The 23,348-nt window shown below is 35.2% G+C and overlaps 1 protein-coding gene and 1 long non-coding RNA gene across 5 annotated transcripts in view; one reads left to right on the top strand and one right to left on the bottom strand.

The window, feature by feature from the left end:
* NAMPT (nicotinamide phosphoribosyltransferase) overlaps window positions 1-23,348 on the top strand; it is a 38,511-nt gene that overhangs the window by 10,567 nt on the left and 4,596 nt on the right. Inside the window, exons 4-11 of the mRNA XM_082473578.1 lie at window positions 1,461-1,564; window positions 3,758-3,886; window positions 9,080-9,238; window positions 9,800-9,936; window positions 14,182-14,407; window positions 16,170-16,289; window positions 19,893-20,033; window positions 21,236-21,370. Of these exons, the coding sequence (XP_082329704.1) occupies window positions 1,461-1,564; window positions 3,758-3,886; window positions 9,080-9,238; window positions 9,800-9,936; window positions 14,182-14,407; window positions 16,170-16,289; window positions 19,893-20,033; window positions 21,236-21,370 (1,151 nt within the window). The remainder of the gene's footprint in view (window positions 1-1,460; window positions 1,565-3,757; window positions 3,887-9,079; window positions 9,239-9,799; window positions 9,937-14,181; window positions 14,408-16,169; window positions 16,290-19,892; window positions 20,034-21,235; window positions 21,371-23,348) is intronic.
* Window positions 14,414-23,348, bottom strand: part of LOC309666295 — a 79,788-nt gene continuing 70,853 nt past the window's right edge. For 2 of the 4 annotated variants that reach the window (XR_014267016.1, XR_014267018.1), the window contains 2 exons: window positions 20,587-20,730; window positions 16,297-17,115 (listed from right to left, as the gene is read on the bottom strand). This is a non-coding gene — a long non-coding RNA (uncharacterized lncRNA). Of the gene's footprint in view, window positions 15,296-16,296; window positions 17,116-20,586; window positions 20,731-23,348 lie in introns of those variants that run through there. The other 2 variants (XR_014267015.1, XR_014267017.1) reach the window with 2 other exon arrangements.

Below are 23,348 nucleotides of genomic sequence, written 5' to 3' on the forward strand. Positions count from 1 at the left end.
GGATCTTAGTTCCCAGACCAGAGATCAAACCCTTGCATCCTGCATTGGAAGGCAGAGTCTTAACCACTGGACCACTGGGGAAGTCCCTCAAATGCATTTTAAAGAAGAAAAAAATCCCTGAAATAATTTCTGTGCTTTCTTATTTGAAAGTCCATTTCTAGTCTTATTTTGTAATGGTATTTGGGGGGGGAAACAGTTCCCAAGGTTTTTATACATTTTGGAAAATTTCATTTCTAACCTTTTCAAATAAAAGTAATCTCAGAATTGAATACAGAATAACTTGAATTTTATGCAGATAATGACGTTTTTCTATAACCTTGGCAATTTTAAGATCAGATAGTTCAGATATGTTATACTATTGAAAGTCTACTTGGATATCCAAAGTACTTCACTGCAACAAGATTACCCAAGATGTTATAAATGAGTTTACTAGCGATCTTATTTAGAGAAAGTTACCAAAGACTAATGTCACACTTCAATTTTCTACAGCTTAAAAACTTTATAAAATGTTATTTATTATTAATTACAGCTAAAATATATTGTTTGTTATAGGCCAGCATTATTCTAAGTGCTTTAATTCAGATGTCTTAACTCATTTCGTCCTCACAACCACTCTAAAAGTAGGTACTCTACTGTTACCTTCATTTTACAGATAAAGTTAGCTAAAAGTGTATTTGGGGGGCAAAAACTTAGGCATTGTAAAAATTATTGGATTATCAGCCCCACAGACATCCTTTATGAATAAAGTGAGCAGATTCACCTGGAAAGCCACCTATCAAAAGCTTACTCTCAAATCTGAAGACTGTATAAATTAATAGAGATTTTTAAAAAATCTCCCAAAAGTTAATTTATTACTGTGATTTTTTAAAAATACTATACATGTAATAATCTCTTCTTTTGCAAATTTGCTTTTCAAATAAGAAATTAACATTTATGCTTAGAGCGAGTGGTTAGAAGTGCAAGTTCCTTTTCTGACTCTGCTGTTGATTCTGGGTGAATCATTTGACCTCAGTTCTTGGGTTTTTTTTGGGTTTTTTTTGGTTTTTTGTTGTTGTTTCTTTTTTATTTATTTATTTATGGCTGTGTTGGGTCTTCGTTTCTGTGCGAGGGCTTTCTCTAGTTGTGGCAAGCGGGGGCCACTCTTCATTGCAGTGCGCGGGCCTCTCACTATCGCGGGCCTCTCTTGTTGCGGAGCACAGGCTCCAGACGCGCAGGCTCAGTAGTTGTGGCTCACAGGCCCAGCTGCTCCACGGCATGTGGGATCTTCCCAGACCAGGGCTTGAACCCGTGTCCCCTGCATTAGCAGGCAGATTCTCAACCACTGCGCCACCGGGGAAGCCCAGTTCTTGTTTTTTTAATCCACTGAATGGGCGAAATAGCTAGAGACATTAATCCTATGACAACTCAGCAACTCACAGCATGCCTTTAGAAATGTAAACAGGAGATGTTTATTTTTTTAGGTAAAGTAGTGACCAAAGAGAAGATCCAGGAAGCCAAAGAGGTGTACAAAGAGCATTTCCAAGACGATGTCTTTAATGAAAAGGGATGGAACTACATTCTTGAGGTAAAAAATGGTTTCATGTTTTGACCTATGTATTTTGGTTTTGCTTTTAGTTCAGAATTTCTTGCCATGGAATTTGAATAGAAGATTAGACTATACACAGCACAGGTATTCAAACCTTGAACAACACAGGTTTGAATTGCATGGGTCCACTTACATGTGGAGTTTTGTCAGTAGTAGATATTGCAGTACTACACAATCTGCAGTTGGTTGAATCCGCAGATGCAGAACCACAGATACAGAGGAACCACAGTTACAGAGGGCTGACTGTAAGTTATACATGGATTTTTGACTGTACAGAGGAGGGTGGGTGCCTCTAACACACGTATTGTACTAGGGTCAACTGTAATTATAACTCTTTTCTGTCTGTGACCCTATAAATATAATGGCTATTTAGACATTCTTGTGAAAAGTTAATGGTAATGTTTAATTTTTTTTTTTCCTGGTAACACATCATTAGTATCTAAAATCTATAGCATATCTAAGTAATTTGTTGTAATATGTATTACAATTTAAAAAACTAGCATTTTTCAGGAAGGTAATTTAATCCTTTCTTTGAAAATACATTATAATTAAGAAAGGGCATGGTTATTTGGCAATTTGAAATTTTAAGCCTATTTTCTGGACTGTACATTATCTAAGAAAATAGATGCTGTGAGTCTGTCACTATGCAATACTTCTAGGACATTTCCCTTACTGAATAGTTAGAAGAATGGTTTGGTGCAAATCTATGAAGTTAATTTTCATTCTTTATTGTACTGTAATATTCCTACCTAACATGTTTGGATTCCTTGCTTAAACTTTTGGGCATCCAAAGACATGGGAATTGAGTCATAAGTGTTGAATGTCCCCTGGTGGTTTTCTCTGTTACAAAGATAGCTTGGGAATGGGATCTGTTGGCATCTTGCTATGTTAAGTGTTCATTATCTTTAAAATGAATGTCTTTTTCATTGTAAACTATCAAACACAAAGTAATTAGAAATACTTTAACTTCCTGCCTATATCGTAATATTGAATTTTACTGTTTGGTAATTATTGGTCTTTGAAGAAGTTGAGTAAGCACACTGCTAGTTTTCCCATATCTTAAGTAAGGTCAGTAAAATATGTTGGCTAACATATTTTGGTTATGTTGACTAACTCATTTGGTTGACACTTAACCCATTTGGTTTGTTGTGAGGATTATAGTTATAGGTAAGTTAAGTGCTATGCTTAGTAATAGAATTCTCAGTGGCCAGGGTGGTAAATATTTTTATTTTATATTCAGAGAATCTTAGGGATTCATAGATTCCCTAGAGATAATCTTGTGTAACCCCTTTTACAAGCATGAAGTCTGAGACCTTGAGATTCTAAATGACTTGCCCACAGTTTCCTACCTGCTTTTGCATCCAAGCTAGGATTTTAAGGCATTATTCTTTCTCCTCTAACATGATTTTTTTTTTTATCTAGTTACCTTGTCCCAAATCACATAAATAAACCTTACTAGCCAAAAGTTAGCCACAGCTTTTATCTTTAAAAAGGGGGAGGCGTAATTAAATATCTAGTAACATACCATGTAGCCACTATATATCCTCAGCCTAATTTGGGAGAGAATTATTGCACTTGGATATTGACTGCCAGAGCTCTAGAAAGTTTACCTATGATTGGTCTGTTTACTGCCAAAATGGTGTCAGGTCTACTACCAGTGTAGAGAAAACCTATTTAAGATTCTTCTACTGGCAAGGAGTGCTCTCTTTTACTTTGTTTATTCATTTTGTTATGCTCTCTAATAGCAGTCCATTATTTTATCTTTCAGTCTTTAGCCTTTCTTTTATGAAAATGACCTACTTAGAAGAAAGGTAGTGCTCTTAGAATATGTTGGAATAAACTCTTGTCTTTTTTTTGGAAAGAATAGGAAACAACTTTTTTGTTTTGAAATCAGTTTGAAATTCTCTTCAAGTGACAAGTTTTCTTAGCAGAAGTACTTTTACAGCATAAAATTTAAAAATTAATGCTAGTACTAAACTGTTAATCATTTTAGCTAATTTTATTTCAGGAGGATAAGGATATTCTGACCAGATTACTAGCAATATAATAAGATCTACAATTGCAATTTCTATGACAGTAAGTTTAGCTTCTGTAAAATATAAAGAACCTTATTTAAACAGGTAATGGCATACCACCTGTTGAATTAATAATTTCATTATTGTCTCTTACCAGAAATATGATGGGCATCTTCCAATAGAAGTAAAAGCTGTTCCTGAGGGCTCTGTCATTCCCAGAGGAAATGTTCTCTTCACAGTGGAAAACACAGATCCAGAGTGTTACTGGCTTACAAATTGGATTGAGGTGAATTGTTTTGTTTTGTTTTGCTTTTCACTTTTACTTAACATTAGTTGTAGATGTAAAAACCATTCAACTGGGATTCTAGTTTAAAAAATGCTACCAATAAAGTTATGTAACCTCCTACAATTTACTAAACCTTTCCAGGCCTCAATTTCCTCACCTATAAAATGACAGTTGGACTAAATAATCTTTAAGTTTCCTTCCAGTAAAATCTAGTCTTCTGAGATTTTAAAATCAAATTGTAAATAATTATTACTGTTAAAGCTCAGTTGGCCTCCATCTTATTTGTTGCAATCCTAAATATATACCATCATAGAGAAAGATTACAAAAACAGCACAGGTGTATTTTTAGTAACTTAAGACATTTTATGGCTATTCTGTTCCAGTTAGACTAAAAGAATTTTGTTCAACTTCTTAGTAACTGTTTTCTTTATTCTTATCTAATCAGTTTAGGGCCTAGACTCTACCACCTGGTATTTCTCATTTAAATATATTCAAGATTCACTGATCGTTTTAATTTCTAATCTCAAAAGGAGAGTACATTATAGACTGTGAGTTTATATTACAAGGCTTTTGTTTGTTTTCCTGGTATCTATACTTAAGCAATCATGTTTTCACAGCCTCATCGCTTTGATATTAATAGTCTATATCTTATTAATGTATTGGTTAAACTAATTTGTTGTTCTATTATAAAATAACACATTTGAGGTTCATTTATAAAGACTGGAAAAAGTTCAGGAAAAGTAAGAGGTCAGGAATATTTCTGAAATACATTTTTGCTAAGTTGACAGGAAATTTAAAACTTTCTTTTTAGACTCTGGGTGGGCCATCAACTAATAGTAGCCTAACAGGCTCTGAAACAGTGAACAATTAACTAAAGTAAAGATTTAAAATAGTTTACTGCTATGTCTTAAAACTTTGAATTAACTCATAAACTCAGAGTAAAAGGAAACATATTATTAACAGTCCTCATACTATTTTACTGGCAGATATTTTATTTTGAGGGGAAGGCATTATAAAAAGAGTAGAAGAGTTCTGAACCGCATCATCTAGTGTATCCTTTACGTTCAGTGCCAAAAGATCCCAAACAGATAAATCTTATTTTGAAAATCATCATTTGTGAATCATCTTTCTTCACTTTTTTTTCTTTTTAGTTTTCTGATTGAGGATTTAGTCAATAAGTACTCTTCCCCTGTGTTGAATTGGAGTTTCATAAAGCAGATGTTTAGCAGAGAACTAGTTCCAAGTCTGCCTTGCTTTTCATGTATGTTTTTCTTTATCCTCTTAAGAAAGTGAAAAACACTAGCCTTAAAAAAAATTTTTTTTTAACTACCTGTTTTAATAATTGGTATTTTGGTGTATTTCACTAAAAAAACCATGAAGTAAAAAAGTTTATATATGGCCATCTTAGCAGTAGCTTGTTAGCAAATATAAAAATATTTTTAGTTTAAAAATTATTAAACATAAAATCCAATATGATACTATTAGATTTTGAAGAAAAAAAATTCCCTGTTTTCATTTGTTTATTGAGTTTACCTTCTATTCTAATCTATATTATTTAAATAATTTCATTCCTTGGTAGGTATTTTTATCTAAGGCACAAAAATATATGTTCTGAAACAATCCCTTTGTGATAGATCCTATGTTTTATAAAGAACTGTGTGTAATCTAAATACCAGGTCTCCGGAAGACGCTTTCTCAGAGTCACTTTGCCTCTTGCGTGGGTTTCTCTGTGGGGTTAGAGGAGGTTCATCTTCCTCTTATCCATCTCCAGCCCAAGTTTACCACCTTATAAATGGAATCTGTTACCAAATCCAACAAACTTGTTATTTAAAAACTTGAGATTTTCTTCAGGAAATCTTTGATTTAAAACATTTTAAATAACAGTACTAAGTAGTATTCCTTCCAGTTCCCTTTGCCAGTATGTGTAAAGTTTGTGTGTGTGTGTGTGGTTTTTTTTTGGCCGCACTGCGCAGCTTGCTGCATCTTAGTTCCCTGACCAGGGATTGAACCCGGGCAGTGAAAGCGCTAAGTCCTAATCACTGGACTGCCAGGGAATTCCCAGTGCAAAGTTATTAATAACAACATTCTTTGATTCACCGTACACTGAATTTTAAAACCCACTAAAATTATTGAATTGCTTTATCAATTTCAGTATCGGTGCTAGAAGAAACCTTAGTCCTCAAATCAGATTTCAGAACATGTTTAAGAGAGCCTAAGTGTTCTTCAGAGGTGTCTCAGACTTATGAGGGGCTGAAGAATGAGCATATTGGGCTAAACTTAACCGTTTCTTCCAACCAAAAAAAACAAAACAATACCTTTTTGCTGTTAAAAAGAAAAGATGACTTTAAAACTATTACATTGATCAAATGCCCTCATTTCACAGATGAGGAAATTAAGCCTTGAGAGGTGAATGGGCTAGTTAACAGTGTAGGTCCAGTCCCCTTTCTACTATACCACACCATTTCTTATTCTTTAAAATTCCTTATCCTGCACAGTAACGTTATAATGAACACTTCTTAAATAAAACTTGCAGGTTCATTTACTTTAGTCTTAGTTTTCAGCTAAAAATTTTATCTTGATTTGTGTGGGCAAATTGCTGTTTTACAGAAGTTTCCAACAAGGCCACTTTGTTAGACCTTGGATTAACCCAAACTAACTTGCCTTTTTTTCCCTTGCTTACACCTACAGTGATCTTTTTTAAAGGGGAGTGATTTTATTAAGAGTATAATTTAAGCTGATTTTGTTGGACTATGAAAAGGAAATGGTGATGTGAAGGATCACTGTGTCTCATAGTTATTTCTCTCCTTCCCTGGCATTTTTCAAGGGGTAAGGTCAATCTTCTACCTTTATAACTCAACTAGAGTTTTTCACATTATGTTTTCTATCTTTCTCATACTCCTAGATAATATCAGTCTAAGTCACATTAAAAATGTGAGAGTTGATTGAATTAAATTTAGCAAATGAGTATTGATTACAGTTATATACCCAGAAAATCCTGGGCACAGAAATTAGAGTACGATATGTCTTACTTAAGGGCCTTTGGAGGAGGAGCGACTTATTCTTAACTAACCACTAATATAAGTAAGAATGCTGAATTGGTAGCAAAAATAGGGAATTCTGTCTAAGAAATCATGAAGTGGAAAATAAGCTTTTAATAAGGGACAGGAAGAGCTGAGGTATTCTTAGAATGGCAAGTAGCCCAAGGGAGACTATAGCATAAAAGTGGAAAATATCGTAAGGGATAAATCTTTAGATGGTAAACAGGCAAGACTGTAAAAGCCCTCAAATTTCAACACGAATTGGCCTTCTTCCTCTGTGGACAATAGATAGCCATTAAAGGATTTTAAGGAATGACAAAACCTGAATAAAACTCTTAACTTTAGAAGGATAACCAGTGGCAGTATAAAGAGTAAGTCAGAGAAGCTCAAAATTAGAAGTAGGATAATCATGGGCAGTGGCAGTGGAATCACTGAAATTACGAAAGAATAATTTCAGGAGCAGAATGCTTAGATAGAGGTGATTTGTCACAGAGTTCAAGTTAGGAGTTGCGTCAGTTTTCTACTGTTATGTAACAAACTACCCCAAAATAAAACAACTGCTATTTCTCATGATTCTGTGGTTGACTGGATGGTTCTCTGCTGGTCTTGCTTGGACTTATATGAGTCTGCATTCAGCTGAGGGTTCAGCTCGGATAAAACAGTCTGAAATGGCCTCACTCCCATGTCTGGGCCTCAGCTCAGGTAACTGGGACTGCTGGACCTCGTTTCATGACTTAGGCTTCTTTATAACACAGCAGTCTCGAGGTTCTAAGAAAATGTGAGTAGAAGCTATAAAACCTCTCGAAAGAGAAGCTTGGAAGTCATAAATATGGCTTCTGCTACATTCTGTTGGTCAAAAGCAAATCAAAAGGACAGCTCGGAATCAAGGGATGAAGAGATAGATTCCATCTCTTGATGGGAGGAGCTGCAAAGAATTTGGAGCCATAGTTAATCAATCATAGGAATCTAATGCTGCAGTTTTTCTTAGGTGACTGAGTTGGGAAGTCCAAGGGTAAATAATCTTTTTGTTTGTTTTTACTTATTTTATTTATTGGTCACTTAGCTGGTATTCAGTAAAAGATTGTTTTGTAAAATTTAATTAAGGAAGTATAGCTTTTTGAGTGAGCACAGACATTGTTGTCATCTTAGCAGCTCTTTCTAAAACAAATTTGAAGCTGCTTGTAATAGCAGACTATCTGGTTTACAAAATAAAAGATAGAAAATTATGATCCTAGAATGGAGGAGTGAATTCCTAAGCCATAATAATTAGTATAGTTGCTGTGATTAAGCATCAGACTTTCTTTGGAGTTTCCTGGCAGCCAAGGGAAAAAAGGGAAACCAAGGGACAGTTCTTAGCAGAAAGTAGGAACCCAGCAATTCTTTCATTTCCTCATTTGGGAACCTGTGTAATAGGAACTGAGTTATAAAATAGACAGCGACCTCACAAGTTTATAGCATATGCAGAAATGTTTCATGTGGCTCTCATACTGACTTTTGATAAAAACCAAGGACATAAAGCATAGCTCAATGAATAGAATTGTCTAGTGCTATGCAAAAATACCTCAAGTACATAACCTACCAGTAGTCATGTTAGATCCAAGGAAAAATTAGATCCAGTACTACCTAGAGGAGTAAATAAATAACTTCTTTAGATGTAGACTATTCAAGGTGTAGTCCAAGGACCAGTGCTGGTCCATGAACTCTTTGATGCAGGTCCACATTAAATACAGAAATCAAGGATAAGCATTTAGAAACTTTTATGGCAATTGCCTCAACATCCAAGTGTGAGTATATTTTATAAAACTATTGGTCCACAATAGATTGAAAATAAAAAAATACATTGGTCCTTCATCACAGATAGTCTTTCTAAATATTATTTGCTTCATTGGAGCTTTGGATGGAATATAGGTAATTTGACATTCTCTACTGTTCAGGACCGAGTTTGCTTATCCTTTGTGTTGCGGATTTCAGAGCTGAGCTCGGCACTGTATCTGAAATGCATGTGGTAGGCGTCCTGCCATACAGTTGAAATGTCCAGTTGGTATTTCTAGTAGTATGGAAGTCCAGGACATACCTCCAGAGAAGGCTAGGATTTTCCTCAGAAAGAACCCAATTTTTTATGTATTAATGTTTGTGGTTGATTTTATTACTACAGACTATTCTTGTTCAGTCCTGGTATCCAATCACAGTGGCCACAAATTCCAGAGAGCAGAAGAAAATATTGGCCAAATATTTGTTAGAAACGTCTGGTAACTTAGATGGTCTGGAGTACAAGTTACACGACTTTGGCTACAGAGGAGTCTCTTCCCAAGAGGTAAGAAACTGAAGTGAACCTCAATTAATAAAATGTGGATTGTCGGTTAGGTTACAGTTACCACTGTAAAGTTTTTGGGAAGTTACTGGCATCGATCTTCCTTCTAAGTAGGCCACATTTTGAAATTCCAGAGATTCAGTCAGAGATATACATTAAATACCTAAGATGTGTTAGCCTCTTTTAGAAATACCTGAAATACAGCCTTCAGTAAACATCCTTGTCCTTTATGTATTGGATGGATGGATGGACAGGTGGATAAACAGGTAAAATAAATATTAGCAGATGTCAGATAATGCTACAGGGAAGCCAAGGCAGAGTAAGGGAAAAGGAGGTGACGGGAAGTGGGGGTGGATCGCTATTAAATAGGTCTCTTTGAGGAGGTAACAGTTGAATCCTTAAATATTTAGGAAAAACTGGATCTTTGTCATAAGAAACTATTATCTCTGATAATAGTTAAATATCTCTTTAACTGAAGACAATAATTGCTTTGGGGGCTATGCTCTATACCTCAAGTATGGGTCTTTTCTTTTTTTGGATTTTGGTTTATGGTTTATTTTCCAGACTGCTGGCATAGGAGCATCTGCTCATTTGGTTAACTTCAAAGGAACAGATACAGTAGCAGGAATTGCTTTAATTAAAAAATACTATGGAACGAAAGATCCTGTTCCAGGCTATTCTGTTCCAGCGGCAGAACACAGGTAAAATTCTGTTTTCATCCTCCTATTATCTAACCTTGGTTTTCTATAACTAAATTTTTTCATTCTTGTAACTCAGTGATGTTTTGTTTAACTACAGGGCCAGGTAGCACAGTAAATCTTCATGAATTTAAGCAATACTAATTCAGTATTTATACTCTGTATAAAGACTGGTCTCGGGGAGGTAGAGAACTTTTAACTGTCCTAATAGAAACAATTTAGGAGCTTTTTTCCAACTCTTATATATATTGCTCTATAGGTTTTATTTTAAGGATTTTTTTTTAGCTTCTCTATTGCCGTGTGCAGATAGGTTGTATTCATTAAGTCTAGAAGCACTCACTGTGAAGCCTGGTCAGTGTTTTCCCTTTCCCTGCTTTCTGCATGACTTCACTCATCTTTGTTCTGGAAGTTATCTTCTGAACCCAGTACCCTCAATTGTAGATGAGCAAGTTAGCCCTTTTGATGAAAGGAAGAGTGTTCAGAGTCTTCTTACGCTTCCTTATCAGATTTTACTAAAGCATCTCAAGTTAAACTAGAAGACAATTATAATCTAGGCTACAGCTGCTCTGGTCCTAGAGTTAATTTTATTGAAAGTTAGTGGAGTTTTTAAAATGTATGCCAAAGCTTATTTCTGGTTCTTATAACACAAATTATTTAATACAATTAGTTCGGGGCAGTTTATTAAATTCTACTCATACTTGAATATTGCAGGGTGCTAAAACCAGCAGTGAGTAAAGCTGAGCTTTGATCCCAGGCAGTCTCCTGGGTGCTACAAGGGATAGAAAGATATAAAGAATTAATCCTATCTTTTGGATTAAAAATAGTACACTAGCAGCCTTGTGCTCTGTTAAGTGCTTTTAAAGAGGTACAGTTAAAGTGCTGTAGCAGTGCAAAGGAAGGAAAAGTAGGGTCACGTTCCACCGGTAGGGTTGGATCAAGGAAGGTTTTATAGAGATGGTATGCAAATCTTGACTTCTTGAATGATTGGTGACATTTAATGGCAGACATTAGGAGATTATTCATTCTCTAAGTATTTATTACATGTCTACCATGTGTTAAGCATTGTCCTGAAAGAGCAAGAATGAAAGAGGCAGGTATGGATGTGTTTAGGGAATAAGGGCTGAAATGTATTTTGTAGGGAGATTTTGTAGGGAATGTAGGGTAGAGTGGAAAGACAGGTTAGTAAACGCCCTCAAATTTATTTTGATATTGGATGTTAACTATTTGCTCATCATGCTAGATTATTCTAATTCCATTTTCAAATGGAAGTGGGCGTTGAAGCTTTTGAGCAAATAAGTGATGTCATCAGAGAAATACTGTAGAAAGATTACTTTAATAGTGGGCTATCTTATGAACTGAAAAATAGAGAGAAATGAAACGTTAGGAAGCTGTTGCAATAATTCTGAGAGATGACGAGGTTCAGAACCAAGTGGCTAAATAAATGGAAAGAAGGGGGTAAACACGAGCATTGGCTTGGGAGATGAAATTGCTGCAGCGTGATGATTTGAATTGGGGCTCAGTAGAGGGTAGATTCAGCTAACATTTATTAGCATTGCTTTATTAGTAGGGACTTGAATTCTTTCACATGTAAGTTTCAAGACTGGTGAAACTGGAAAAATAAGAGTGACATTAACAGACCAGGATTTTAGGGCTGCAGTATTTTTATTTTTGGTCTTGGATATATGTACACCTTTTAAAAAGCTTCTCATAATTAGACTCTTCATTGATGCTTTTGTTTCAAAGTAATAACATCATGAGTATGATACTATACATCTGAGAATAAAGATGATACCTTCTTTAGGGCTTTCATGTTAAAACAGGTTGAAAATCTATTGTATTTTTATAGTCTCGAAATATTTACTACATCTGCAAATTTGACTCCTTAATGTGTCAGGTGTTCTTAAATAGACAAGTCGTTTAAACAACAGCAAAGTATAGTGAAAAGAGCTCTAGACTGAAAGTTGGGAAATCTGAGTGACCTTACAGCTGACATACTGGGTGGCCTTGGGCAAGTCATTTATCTCTCTGTTCTTCAGTTCCTCCATCCAACCCAACAAAAGGAGGAGCTAAAATTTTACATCTCCTACATCAGAAGGTCATTGAGGGAAAATGAACTAACATCCAAGAGAACTTTAAAATAAGAAAACGCTAAAATTTAGAACATTGTCATTATTGTTATACATATTTTCTTAAAGAATATATATGAATCTGGACTTTAAAATATTCAATTACGTAACTCTTCCTCAAACTTTGGAAAGGTATCAAGTTAAATTTGATGCTGGAAATTGGAACAGTAGCATAAGTAGAATTCATTGAACAAATATTTATGATCTCCATATACCAAATATTATACTAGATGTTATTATGATTAGATTATGTGGAGGGTGCTATGGGAAATGTCTGTGGGAAGATGAGGTGAAGAAACTCATTTTCCTCCCTAACAAACAAAATGGATCTGTAGTCCAGAAAAAAAAAACCTGGGCTAAGGTACAGATTTGTACAGGTACAAATACCTCACTACAAAGGTATTTTTTAAAAGCTTTGAGTGTTTTTCACATAGGGAGGTGTAGAGAGAGAGCAGTGCCCCAGGTCATATTGAGAAAGGAGAGCATCTAGGGGAAACTGAAGAGGACCCACAGAAGTATGGGGAAAAAATCAAAACGTGGGGTACGTCACTGAAGTCATTGGGAAAGAAAGCTTCGGAAAAGTTCACGTGCCAAAGAGAAGGCAAGTAAGATAAAGACGAAAAATGAACCATTAAGTTTGCTAGACATGATACAAATAGCAGAGTTAGCTGACTGTTGATACAATGCTAGTAAAAACTAAGTGCATAAACAGTGACCTCTAACTCTAAGAGTTTGTTCTTACATTGCAGAGCTCTCCAGTGTTGGTACTCTTTGAGCTTAATTCTCCCCCTTATGAAGGGGACCTTAGCAGTTCTTGATATGAAGAAGGGGCTTCTCTTGATCTATTTCTCAGTTTCCCTTTAGCCTGCAGACGCTTGCATTGAGCGGAGAGTTGGCATCAAAGCTACTTTGTTCACTGTAAAATGAGTTTTATATAAATATGCTCTCTCTCCATTTCAGACGAGAGTAGTTCTGGGTAGCTAAGTCTTGATACCCCTGAAATGTGCATGCTCTGCCATCCCCAGCGTAAGAAAAGTTGTTTACTTCAGTCCTTTAGGAAAAAAAATAAGAATAAAACAACAATTTCAAAAATAAATTAGTATGACTTTTCAAACAGTTTTGAGATAATCTTATATCTGCATTGGGGTTAAATGAATGGGTTGTTTTACTTTCCATCATTTTACTTTGGAAAATGGGGTAGAGGCAAAGAGTAGCAAATTAGGGAGAAAGAAAAATTGCTTGGCATGAGAAAATGGTAACAATTCTAAAATTCATTATGAAGTTTTCTTTAAGAATTTTAACTAATATATAATATAAGTAATTTTTAACCAGCAAGTACTTAGGTTACATGTCATTAATCTGTTCAAAAAGAACCACCATTATTGAGGACAGTGTAAAAATCACTATAATCATTCTTGCCTAATAGAAACTCACACGCTTTATTTCCCATCTTAATTATGTTTTGCTGAAACTAAATATTATAATTCTTATTCCCGGAGCATATATTAAGTACTAGTGGATAATCTGTAAGTGAAATAAATGACTACCTGTTGCTGGCCAATTGAAGATATAACAGGTAAAGAGTTAGTTGACTATATCTATGCATGGTATAGTATAAATAATTGCCTAACTAATTGCTTTTAAGTGTAAGATTTTGAAATGTAAGAAAGATAAAATGTGTCCCTACTATTATTGGTATATGGTTTTGAAAATGCACAGAAGGGAGCCAAGTGCTTGCATGGCCTAGCAGAATAGCGGGAGTATGTGTTCATTCCTTCTGACATCTCAGTGTAACGTAGAAAGTGTCTGCAGCAGGTACTTTTTAGCTCACTCATTTTAAATGGGTAGGTTCAGGAATACTAAACATAGTTTATAGTTGGTTGAACATGACTTAAGAGTTTAAATAACTACTGGAGACGAATGAGATTACTTATAGTCTTAAAAATTGGCCAAGGAGTGGTTTGGCTCAGATATTCAATTAACCTTTTGACGTGCATTTATTAAACTAAATCACTCACCTTCTCTGCAGTGTTGAAGGTGTAGTATAGTAAACATGAGATATGATTCAGGAACATATAATGTGTCTGCCTAAGTAAATCTGTATTTTCATTTTGTTTTCTAGTACCATAACAGCTTGGGGGAAGGACCATGAAAAAGATGCTTTTGAACATATAGTAACACAATTTTCATCAGTGCCTGTATCTGTGGTCAGCGATAGCTATGACATTTATAATGCGTGTGAGAAAATCTGGGGTGAAGATCTAAGACATTTAATAGTATCAAGAAGTACAGAGGCACCACTCATAATCAGACCTGATTCTGGAAATCCTCTTGACACTGTATTAAAGGTAAATTTTAATACGTAAGTTGACTATTAAAGTGCCTATAGACCAGCTGCATCGACACTACTTTTAATTTCATTTATACACACATCATTTCAGAACTCTCTGGACCTGGACCAGTCCCCTTATTTTAGAGTTGCAACCCAGAGAGTAACAGATTTGCCCAAGGTCACGCATTAATAACAGAGAAAGGATATCCAGAGTTATGGATTATTTATATACTGTCAAAGAAACAGTTAAGTACTGTTGAATGGATATTTTTTCTTTTTACCTTCAAAATTAATTAATAGTGTTACCATTTTAACCAGTCCTGTGATTTGGTTACCAAGTTTGTGGTTTCTTTCTTTTTCCTTTATCATTGCTGTACCTTTGAAGGTTTTAGTGCAAAAGAAATACGTGCAATGTAATGTGGAATAAAAATAATTTGAAAATAGTTTTCAAGTAGAGATTCTTTGGAGATACTATTGATTGTCAATGTAGCCCTGTTGCATTTTTTTAGTGTTTAGGACTTGGCTTACCTTCTTTGAAAAGCACTAATAAGAGCAGGTTATTGATGCTTACTACTAGAAAAATAGAGTGCTATGTGTGCTTTGCTTTAGCTGTGTCATTATTTAATCTCTATGAAAACCCTATGATCAATATTACGATCTCTTTTTTATAGACAAAGAAACCAGCTTAGAGAGGTTAAAATAAACTTGCTCAAGGTCACACAACATGTAAAATAAGCCAAGTATCCAACGTAGGTCTTTGTGGCTATCACCTTCCCTCTTTACCACAGTTTCCCAGCTGATGACTAGGTGATGAATTACCCCTTAAGAAAGCGGGGTGTAGAATCAAGGAGGTCTTTTCCTATCCTGTTAAGTAAATAGGCCAATCTGAAGGTCTGATCTTAGCCTGAAATATGAACAGATTTGGTTTTAGCAAACTGAACAGGTCGCATGTTTTTCCTGTTACCGAATAAAAAATATACAAACCTAGTTTCAAGAATCAACAAAGTTATCAGTATGGAATGTTTTCATTGTTAGAATTTTAAACCAATTTATTTAGGAAAAGGGAGTGATTGTTGGGTAGATCTTTGGAATCTCTGACCAAGCTTTCTGAGAAATTTTCAGTCAGTGTTGAGGTATTTCAGCTGCTCCCAAACTTGCAGTAGTTAATGAATGAGTGGGACAGCTTGGCATATTAAGCAATTTGGTTTTAAAATAATGGGTGTCATCGTTAAGTGAGAAGCACCTCAGAGAAACTATGGGTTATATATGCTTCATTTCCAGCTTTATCTGCATATCATGATTTCTCTGAACTTTGTAATTCAGGTGGATTCATGTTTGAGTTATATCAGACAAATTAAATTATTGAGCACAAGCAGAAAAAAATCCAAATCAAAAGTATAATCATGTTTTTTAAATGATGTTTTATATACCTTTGAAAAAGATTATATTTACCACTGTAAGCTCCTAATGTTAAAGGGGTTTTTTTTCCTGAATCTAATTTGAAAAATGTGAGGGAAAACTACTTGTGTTCTGAGCCACTTTACAGTATAAGTTTACTTGGTAGAAAATTGCATGCCTGTTTCTAACATAATCAAAAGGAATTGAGACAAAATTTTAGAAGGCTTATACATAGTATTGTAAAATTTAATTTGATTAATTTTTATATTCTCGACCTTGCTTTGCTAACAATCTTGTTTTTTTTTTAAACTTTGGAAAGCTTTAACACTTTTTTTTCAGTATTAGTTATTTTGTGTTTGGGTGTGTATTTTTCCATACAGGTTTTGGATATTTTAGGTAAGAAGTTCCCTGTTACTGAGAACTCAGAGGGCTACAAGTTGCTGCCACCTTATCTTAGAGTTATTCAAGGGGATGGAGTAGATATTAATACCTTACAAGAGGTACGTATTTTATATTAAAAGTTTCAATAAAGCAATCCTTATAATTAAAGAACACATTAATAATTTAAGTACAGTTGTGATTCTTATAATAAGTGTTTAAGATGGTTTATGTCTTTTCTGTTAATTGCTTAAAATTTAAAATATAGAAGTATATTTAAAATATATTAACTTAAAATACAGACGTACCGGCCGAACCATGCTGCCAATCCTCATTGGCCACCCTGGATGATGAGCCCAAAGAAGTGTCACTAGGAGACAAGAAAATGCCAGTCAAGGAATATTTTTTGTATATAAAACAAAGTCTTGACACTGTACAAATAGGTCTCAGTTTTAATAGAATGGAGCTTCATATACTCTAACAGTGTGAAACTTGAATGATATTCATCTGTGCTTTTTCAAAAATTATCGAATGGTTTGTCACCTCTTCTAAATTTAGCATTGACTGTTACCACTATTACTGTTAGATTTATTAACCAAATAGCGTAAGTTTTATGCTATCTTAAAACTTTTTCCTCTTTTGTTTCTCGGATAAGCTTCTGAGGAACTCAGTTTTTATGGAGTATTTTAGGTATTAAAAGTAAAGACTGTCAGCGATACCATGCTGTAGACTGTCAGCTACTATAAAGCACTGAAATTTTAATGTATATAGTTTCAGATGGAACCTTCTGTTTGAAAGAGTTCAGTGTGGTTAGAGTAAGGTCAGTACCCAAATTATAAATAGTTTGTTTTCCAAAGGTTCGTTTAGAAGTAAGAACTATTGGGACCTCCCCAGCAGTCCAGTGCTTACGACTCCATGCTTCCACTGCAGGGGCCAAGGGTTCCACCCCTGGTCGGGGACATTCCACATGCCGCACAGGGTGGCCAAAAACAAAAAAAATTAAACTAAATAAATAAAAGTAAGAACTATTGCATATAACTATCAGTACTTCTGTGGCGATATGCATTTAGAGTTCGAACATGATGTCTGGAATAGATGTCTTGCAATAACAGAAATGAGGTTTCCTCTACCAACTCTCCCAAACTGCCTTGCCTAAGAAAAGTGGAAACTTCCCCTGCTCTTCTAAGGCTTTGATGTGAAAAGGAAGGAAGAAATAAATAGAAGAAAAATCTGCAGCAAGGAGGAGGACCTGAGCATTGAAATCTCAGCTGGCATGTTTAATTGCTGTTGTCCTGTCGCTCAGCTGAATTGAAGGTTTCTGACCTTGGTATCAGTTAAGAACTAGTACCCATACCTCCACTTTAGCAGGTACCCTCACACATACTTATTGCCCTTTCAGATGAAGAAGTGTGGGCAGGGTACTGTATATCAGAATACGCATTAGCCCAGCGCGCTTCCCGTTGCTTATACCTACCCTTCCTTGTTCTTAGGGGCAGCTCTTTAAGTTCAGTTGTTCCATCAGGTATTTGAACTTCCCTTTAAAAACTGAAGCTCTTTGGCTTTCCTTTTTTCTTTTTTTTTTTCTTTTTGTTTTTCTAAATAAACTTTGAAAATGTGTATGCATTTTTAAAGTTGAGAATCAGTTCAGAACTTGAACCTTTTTTTTTTTTTTTTTAAAACTCCATGAGCAAGAAGTTAAATATTGAGACAGATATTCTCTGGCATTGGTGAAACCTTAAACAGAGCAGTCAGAGAATGAATAGTTGGTGTTAATGCGGATGCACTCATTACCTAAAGGGTAGTACCTGCTTTCTTCATACTGGAGGTGTGTCAAAGTAAGTCTTTAGAAGCAAGAAAAAGAATTCATGTAGCATTTTTGCTATGTCTAGTCAGATTTCCTTCTGATTTGTATGTGCAAATATTTTTAAAAAGTAATTTTTACTCTAATTCCATAATTTCCTGTAACATTAATAGAAAAATTCACTTAAACTTTAAATTGTCTAAATTTCACAACTTTTGGCAAAGCTATATGGGAAGAATATCTTAAAGAAATTGGTCCTAAAATACAGAGATATGACATTAGGTGATACTGTTCTTTGTGATTTACTCCTTCTTGTGCTTCTGAGGCTTACCTAAAATCAGGTGACAGGTCTGAAACTATTTTCTCTATATATTTTACCCAAATCTCCTTACCCTCCATCTTTATCTGTTTCCATTTCTTATCCTCCATTTTTTTGTTCTACTCCTTGTATTTCTTCCGTATTGAAATTCACTTTTTAGAACATGCCTTAATTTTGTGTTGTTTTATAAGGTTTTTATGATTATTTTAGTTATACTTAGTTTACAGTTAGTTCAGTGAAAAATAAATCTGAATTCAGGGCCCTTGAGTACTTTTGGGTTCAGGTATAATAATAAAAGACATGAGTCTGGGTTTATGTACAGCCTAAGGAATCACTTTAAAATAAATTATATATGTTTCCATCTTGATTCCTGACGTATACCAGGAGAATTAGATGGCTGAGATTTTTTTTTTAAATGTGGGCTTGTTAAAAGATGAAGGTCCTTGGAGTTTATCTATTTGTGTCTTGCAAGGTTGAAAATAAGGCATAGATAAAAGGTCAGTTTGAGACTTTTGGTATTGGGAGGAATATGGCAAATTTATATTAATGATTCACTTAAAACTATTAAACTTGCTTATGATTTTTCTGATCACTTCTGAAAGTTCTGTTTAAATAAAATGAAACCAGACTTTCCAATTACTTCCTTTCAACTATTCTTAAGAAATTAAAAATGGTTATTAAATTTTATTTGCCACCTTCTACCATAAAAGTGATGGAATATGTTAAATAAGAAGACAGATGCTAGATAAATAAGTAAGTCCTGCTTAGGAAAAAGAAATACAAATGATATTGATAATAACGTAGATTAATAAATTAATGTAACTTTTAAATTATGTGTCCCTTGAAAGAACTATTCTAGTTCCTGGAACTCTGTGTTCATATAGGTCTCTCTTTGTGGCTTTTAGATGATCATTCTCCCAAAAAATGATCCAATGATAAATCTTAACACCCAGTCAGTTCATAATTTTGATTATGGCACTGGAGTACCAGCCAGAGGAAGATGACTGCCAATGTCTCAACTGCTACGCAGGAGAGGGTATTTTATACTGTTTTACCACCAATATCCGTTGACTTTTAAATGCCCCATTACATATGACATGCACTATGACATGTGATAACATGTATTGAGATTTATTAGTGATGAGGAGTGTCATTTCTAGAATCTAGTAATTTGGGGCAAACGTCCAGGCCCCATTGCTTGTGCTACTGGCATCTGGGCAGTAACTGCAAGAGGTAGATGAGAGTTTACTCAAGTAACCTTAGGTATTTATAGCTATTCTTTTTCTCCCTCTCATTTCCTCCCTCCCCCAACCTAAACCACAATCACTGTGACTACAACACAAATTCAGGAACTTTGAATGAAATCCCCTCCTTCTACACTTATCCCTTGGGCTGCCCTTTTTGGGGTTGGTGGGTCTTTTAAAAGAAAAGAGTGGAATGTAACTTTGTGTAGACCTTATTCTTATCTCATTATTTACTGTGTTATAAAACAGCTTTGGATGGTTTATTCATCAATATGGCTCATGGAAAATTACCTCCTTCCTCTTCCAAATTACTTGGCTTACATTTATTTATTTATTTATTTATATCTTACTTTTAATCTAGATTGTGGAAGGCATGAAGCAAAAAAAATGGAGTATAGAAAATGTTTCCTTCGGTTCTGGTGGAGCTTTGCTACAGAAGTTAACAAGAGATCTCCTGAATTGTTCCTTTAAATGTAGTTATGTTGTAACCAATGGCCTTGGGGTATGTCACTGAACTTTTACTCTTGTGTTGTTACTATCTTATGTATGTATGTTGAATGCACTTACTGAACGCAATAGTCCAAGGATAATATGGTCCTGAACTGTTACTGTATTGTCAGGTACCCCTGACCTTGAGGCAGAAACAAAGAAGGAAAAGAGACAGGGCGTGATAACTTGACTTCAGAAAAAAATGGAGATTTGGGAAAATGAGAGATTATTTAAGAGAGATGATGCAGGTCAATTCATTTCCACTACTTCAGTATATACCTTTGAATCAAAAAGGTGACCATATTTGAGCGAGAATGTCAGCTAACCTAGCCATCACGTATGTAAACTCTGCAAATATGTAAACACCGTCAAAGAATGTTTTAGGAAGGTGAACTATGACGTTTGAGTTGTGTTACTAGAATCATGTTCTGGTAGCCTTAAAACAAGGGAACCCAAGCTGCAAGCAGCTGAACAACAGTCTCCCTAACTCTTCAAAAGCTCTTGAGAGTCTGTGTATTAAAGGGTGTGTGTAGGGGATCCTAAGAAGACATGGGTTGGTTCCCTACCTTAGTTCACCACCATCTTTATTTGGCGAGTTCTGGGATTGCCTCTTCTGCTTCTCCTTTTATAGCCATCTCCAGTTGCTTCTTCCTTTCTGATCCTGAAACGTTGTGCTCTAGGTCTCTAGGTTCTGTAGGTCTTCTTTGCTTCTGACAGTAACAAGGTAATAGAATAAAAAGTAACAAAAGGGAAAAGGTTATGAAATAGGAAAGGCTTTATCGCAGTAAACTCCTCCTTCCCTTGCCACAGATTATATAATTGAGTTGACCTAGATTAATTTTTCAGTAACACACATGTGCTATACTTAGATCAGTTTAAGGGCAAGGCATAATACAAAAGGAGATACCTTAAGGATCACATTGTTAACCTCAAAGACTTACTACAGATGGAGTATTAGTATTCTACACTGGTAAGAAAGGATATCCAGGATTTGGATTTTGTTCATACCTTTTTCATCACAGAGGACTCTGTCCTCCAAAACAGGCTAGAGTCTTGTCTCTAAAAGCCAGGTGTGGATTGGTTTAGTTATACGTACAAAGTGCCTTAAAATTTATATAAATTATGTACACACTTTTTTTTTTTTAAATGGGAGTTGAGTGAACATTTCTGATGATTAGTCTTCTATTTCTCCAACTTTCTTAATTTGGATTCCAGATTAATGTCTTCAAGGACCCGGTTGCTGATCCCAACAAAAGGTCCAAAAAGGGCCGATTATCATTGCATAGGACACCAGCAGGGAATTTTGTTACACTTGAGGAAGGAAAAGGAGACCTTGAAGAATATGGTCATGTATGTATCTATGCTGATTTGGGTTTTTTTTTTGGTTTGGTTTGTTTTTTAAACAGTAGTAGGTTGACTCTTCAAATTAAGAAAGGAAGCTTTTATGTTCTATTTTATTTAAAGTGTTTACAGTTGCTGACCTAGCCTTCCAAAATGCAATGAAAAGCAAGAAATGGCTAGATAGTAAATATGAGACTTTTACATACATTGGGTGAAATATTTTGTAACATTTCAAAAAAAAATTACGGTTTTCTACATAGTGACCAGCAGGGAGTGATTGATGAGCTTCAGTAAGTTTGCATATATTTGATCTTAACTCTTATTGCCAATTAGCAGTGAATCGTTTCTGAACAGGAATAGTTAAGAATACTTAAAGGATGCTGTTCTTAGACTACTCATAGCTGTTTATGTTATAGTAAAACTTGGTAATTTTATTAGATAAAAGAAGGGCTATCCAAATTCTAAAATGTTAAAGATAATTCCCTTTTTCAAAACAATAGAATCCAGTTCAGATGGTTTTCTGTAGTCTCATTTGATTCTCCCAGCAGCTCTAATGACTAAAAAAGGCAAATTACATTATCTTAGTAGTGTAAGATGTGAAAACAATGAGACTTGATTCAGATTATATAACTAATAAATGGTGAAACCTAGACTTAACCAAGTCTTCTGATTTTAGTCAACGAAACTAGAAACACATATAGTATGCTAAAGTAGTCTCTATGCTCGTTAACATACAAAAGTACACTTATATTCCTGAACTCAATATTTATAAAATTTCTGTTTTTAAGCCACTGGATTGAAAAAGAAAGTACTCCTTTTTAGAGGAGAATTACTCATGAATATTCATATTCTCAGAGGAGGGTTTACACTAAACATAAACACACTTATTACTTTAGACGTTTTTAACTTTTGATCCTTTATACCACATCACATATTTTGCTTACTTTTATTATATTCTTTTAAGATTTTGAGCCAGAATTAATACAATATGATTTTTCTGTTTAATGAAAAATATGTATAAGTCCCTAAAACTTTTAGAATTAGATTCCTTTATATAGCCTGTTATGCAGTTCTTTGCATAGCCTTCACTTAATTCTTGTACTACCAAGACTTTGCTGAATTGGTTTATCACACATGGACAAAAGTCACTTTAGACATGGTCATAACTATGAGTAAAACAAGGCATTGATTTTAAGAGTATGCGAATGATACTCAAGAACATTTGAGTCACTAATCAATCAATTTATGATCATCTAGACATTTTGATTTAATAGGAACCACCTTTCCTCAATAGATTAAAGTTAAATTCATAAAGAAAATGTCACAGCAAGAGCAGTGTGATTTGAAACAACACAAGGACAGATAAGATTGTTTCAAGATGGTGGAGTGGGAAGACCCTGAGCTCAACTCCTCTCATGGGCACACCAAAATTACAGCTATTTACAGAGCAAATACTGACGAGGAAGACCAGAATCTACCAGAAAAGATCTACAACTAAAGCTATAAGGAAGGAACTATGACGAGGCAGGTGAGAGGGGCAGAGTCACAGTATAGTCAAGACCCATACCTGCAAGTGGGCAACCCATCAACAGGAGAAGAATATAATTTCAGAGGTTCTTCCAAAGAAGTGAGGGGTCTGAGCTCCACCTCAGCCTCTCCAGCCTGGGGCAGGTCCTGCACCAGGAAGATAAGCCAGCAGGGCTTATTTCGGGACACCCAGGGGGCTGTGGGAAATAGAGACTCTACTCTTAAAGGGCACACACAAACTTACACATGCTCTGAGACCCAGGGCAGAAGCAGTAGTCTGAAAGGAGCCTGAATCAGACCCAGTAGCTGACCTTGGAGACACCTTGGGCCCCTCAGCTAGCTGCTCTTGGATCTAGCCCCACTCACTAGCAAGCCAACACAAGCTTCAGGACACCCTGGACCCCACAGCCAGCTGTGTTAGCAACTGCGCCTACCTACCAGCTGTCTGACACCAGCCCTC

This window comes from Balaenoptera physalus (genome assembly GCF_965194825.1).
Source record: "Balaenoptera physalus genome assembly, chromosome: 8".
Taxonomy (NCBI): domain Eukaryota; kingdom Metazoa; phylum Chordata; class Mammalia; order Artiodactyla; family Balaenopteridae; genus Balaenoptera; species Balaenoptera physalus.